Source organism: Arachis ipaensis, chromosome B04 (genome assembly GCF_000816755.2).
Source record: "Arachis ipaensis cultivar K30076 chromosome B04, Araip1.1, whole genome shotgun sequence".
Classification (NCBI taxonomy): domain Eukaryota; kingdom Viridiplantae; phylum Streptophyta; class Magnoliopsida; order Fabales; family Fabaceae; genus Arachis; species Arachis ipaensis.
Window position 1 is genome coordinate 127,688,415 of NC_029788.2, and position 3,497 is coordinate 127,691,911.

Consider the following 3,497-nt stretch of genomic DNA (forward strand, 5'->3'; position numbering starts at 1 on the left):
GTGTCCAGGAATTAAAGGCTCAATTCGCTAGGGAGTTCGATATGAAAGATTTGGGACCAGCAAACAAGATTTTGGGGATGCAGATTTGTCAAGACAGAAAAGATAGGAAGATTTGACTATCCTAAGAAAATTACTTGAGGAAGGTCTTGTGGCGCTTCAACATGCAAGAGTGTAAGCCAATATCTACCTCACTTTCTGTCAATATTAAATTATCTTCTAAGTTGTGTCCTAGCAGTAAAACAGAGAAGATAGAAATATCTCGAGTACTGTATACATCTGCAGTGGAAAACCTTATGTTATTGTACGCCATAATTTGCACCAGACCAGATATCGCTCAATCTGTCGGGATGGTCAGCAGCTTCATGGCAAATCTAAGAAAAGAGTACTAGAATGCTGTGAAGAAGATCCTGAGATATATCAAAGGAACTTTTTATGTTGCTTTATGTTTTGGAGGATCTGAATTTAGCATCAAAGATTATGTTGACTCTGGTTTTGCAGGAGACTTTGACAAAAGAAAATTCACTACGTACTACGTGTTCACACTTGTAAGAGGTGCAGTAAATTGGTTATCAAAATTACAAGCAATTATAGCATTATCAACTACAAAAGCTGAATATATAGCAGTTATGCAATCTTGTAAGGAAGCAATTTGGTTGCAAAGGTTAATGGAGAAACTCGGGCACAATCAGGATATGATTCCAATATTTTGTGATAGTCAGAGTGACTTACACATCTTAAGAAATCCAGCCTTTCACTTAAGAACGAAGCACATAGGTGTTTAATATCATTTTGTTCGTGAAGTAGTGGAGGAAGGAAAAGTGGATATGCAGAAAATCCACACCAACGATAATTTTATAGATATCATGACAAAACCAATCAATACAGATAAATTTAATTGGTGCAGACCTTCTCTTGGCCTATTGAAAATATGAGTAGCATGAATACACCAAAAGAACAATTTTGAGTGGGAGATCGTGAAAAGAAGAAGTAAAATTCTTTTTTTGGTTTGAAGTCAACAAAATTAGCTAGAGGTTACAAGTGATACAAGTGGAGAATGATGACGTTTCAAGAATATTAAAGAACATTATAGAATTTAAGTTTGGTCTATAATCAAGTATGATGCAAATGGTTCTTATCAAGTTAGAAGACTCATGAAACTACTTGTAAGTTGTCCAACTTGCATAGTCAAAGTTCTAGTCAAAATTTGCAACTTGAAGATAAGTTAGCTTAGTTGTAATCTTTGACTTAGTCAAAGAATGAGTTGTTACATAAGTTGATATTTATCAACTTGTCATACAACTTGATAAAGATGAATGTGAAAGAAGACTCTAGTACACACACTTGTACAATTTATGCACAACTTGATCAACTTGTAAATTAAATGCACCTCCACAAAATACCATATATAGGGGGTTAAGGCATTTGCTAATGTATGGCATGTTTTGCATAGAATTAGTGAGGAAAACTTAGAGAGAAAAATAGTAAGGTTTCTCATATGTGTAATTTCTTTGTATGAATTTCCATAATACCTAAGAGAGTATTATAGACTTCTTTATATATTGTGAGAGATTGTAATTTACCACTTTATCATATTATTTTCACTGTTTGTCGATATTCTTGTACAGTTCTATCTATTTCTCGATCACAAATTTTAGTTATTTGTCCTTATTAACTCTGGTACCTAACATAAACACCAAACACAGCGAATTCGCTTTTGCCTTGTTGAACAAGTCCCTCACCCTTGAAGCACCTACACCAACAAACATTTCAATGAACTTTGAACCTGATAGAGAAAAGAATGGAACACCAACTTCTCCTGCAATTGCTTTAGCCAGCAATGTCTTCCCTGTCCTTGGTGGCCCTACCAAAAGGACCCCTTTCGGAATCTTCGCTCCCACAGCTGAGAACTTCTCTGGTGTCTTCAAGAACTCCACAACCTCCTGGAAATCTTGCTTGGCTTCATCAACTCCGGTTACATCCTCAAATGTCACTCCTGTGTTTAGTTCCATCTCAAACTTTGCCTTATTTCTGAAGTAAACATGGAATAAAAGTGTATCGTGTAGTTATGCTGATCATATCATATTCCAAAATTCATGTAGTTATGATGAATATCTTATCATATGCTAAAAAATTAATGCAGTTATGATGAATATCAAAGTGACATGTATTTTTATGCAAAGTATATACATATATCATATCTTAAGGTAAAATTCATATAGTTATGGACCTTTTATATATAACTATAAACATCATATCATACACTATAAATCATATAATATCTATGCTAAAATCCATAGCTTCCTAGTCCAAAAGGCAAGTTGGGGCCAGCAGGATTATTTAAAGAACTCCTCAAGAGTAGACTACCAAGCAATATCAAGGGAAATGCAAAATTTCCCAAGAAATCAAATATTGCAGACCAACCAACTTACATCTATAGGGTGAGTAGCAAAGTCAACATTTTCTTCCTTCATTTTCCTCAGCAACTTCTGAGGCAACCCTGGTAACTAAACCTTGACCCTTTGGATTTTCTCCAATGCTGGATTGTATATCTTAGCAATAACAATAGTTTCATTCTCAAACAGGTCAACTTTCTTCACAGCACCTTTATCCAAGTACTGCAAGAACTTTGAGTATGTTAACCTAGTTGAGGTTGAAGATTTAGGGCTATCTGGTTCTGCAGCACTTGCTGGTTTGGCAGAAGATAAAGATAGCTCCAGCCATGTTGGAGGTAATCCAATAACTGATGGTTTTAACAGCTTCCTCTTGCTGAGTTTGGTTTCTAACAAAGGTTGTAATGGACATGTGTTGTTCTCTCTGTTCTTTTTTCTATTTCTTTTCTATAGTATTTTTAGTCATACATATATAACTATAAATTTTAAATTATATATTATTTTGTAATTTTTTTCAGAAACAATGAGAGTTTTAAATATCAATTATGGATCCACACTTTTTATTAATAAAGATTTTGGAAAAGTACGGGAATTAAAAAAAAAGTATCTATTTAAATATTTGTCTTACGAGATCTGTCTTTGTCTGCGAGAATTATTGGTCGCAACTTTCAGATGACATTCTGCATATATATCAAAGGCATTTGAACATAAATGGTATAGTTTTATTATTTTATTTGTGTATTTCATAACTTCAAAATAATATTCTATAATTAGATATAGTTTGTTGACCTACTTTTTTTATAGTAAAGTATTGTTTTTGTCCCCAACGTTTGAGGTAAATTCTAAAGTTGTCCCTAACATTTCAATCGTCCTATTTAAGTCCCTAACGTTTCAAAATTGACTCAATGTTATCCTGCCATTAAGGATCCATTAACAGAATTGACGGCGGGACAAAATTGAGACGATTTTGAAACGTTAGGGACTTAAATAGGACGAAAACGTTAAGGACAAAAACGATACATAAAAATAAATTTTAATTTTATCTTTCAATAATATTAATTTTTTACTGTACATAATATTTAATTATTTTTTAATTACATCTAATTA

The 3,497-nt window shown here is 33.2% G+C and overlaps 1 protein-coding gene across 1 annotated transcript; it reads right to left on the reverse strand.

Annotated features, from left to right (window-relative positions):
• Positions 1,090 to 2,930, reverse strand: LOC107637294 (ATP-dependent zinc metalloprotease FTSH 6, chloroplastic-like). Its single transcript, XM_021122034.1, has one exon. The coding sequence runs from the start codon at positions 2,007 to 2,009 to the stop codon at positions 1,656 to 1,658; it is 354 nt and encodes a 117-aa protein (XP_020977693.1). The 5' UTR covers positions 2,010 to 2,930; the 3' UTR covers positions 1,090 to 1,655.

What these genes read in the sequence shown, in the direction of transcription:
- LOC107637294 (XM_021122034.1), bottom strand. Translation starts at nt 2,009, where the DNA reads ATGGAACTAAACACAGGAGTGACATTTGAGGATGTAACCGGAGTTGAT.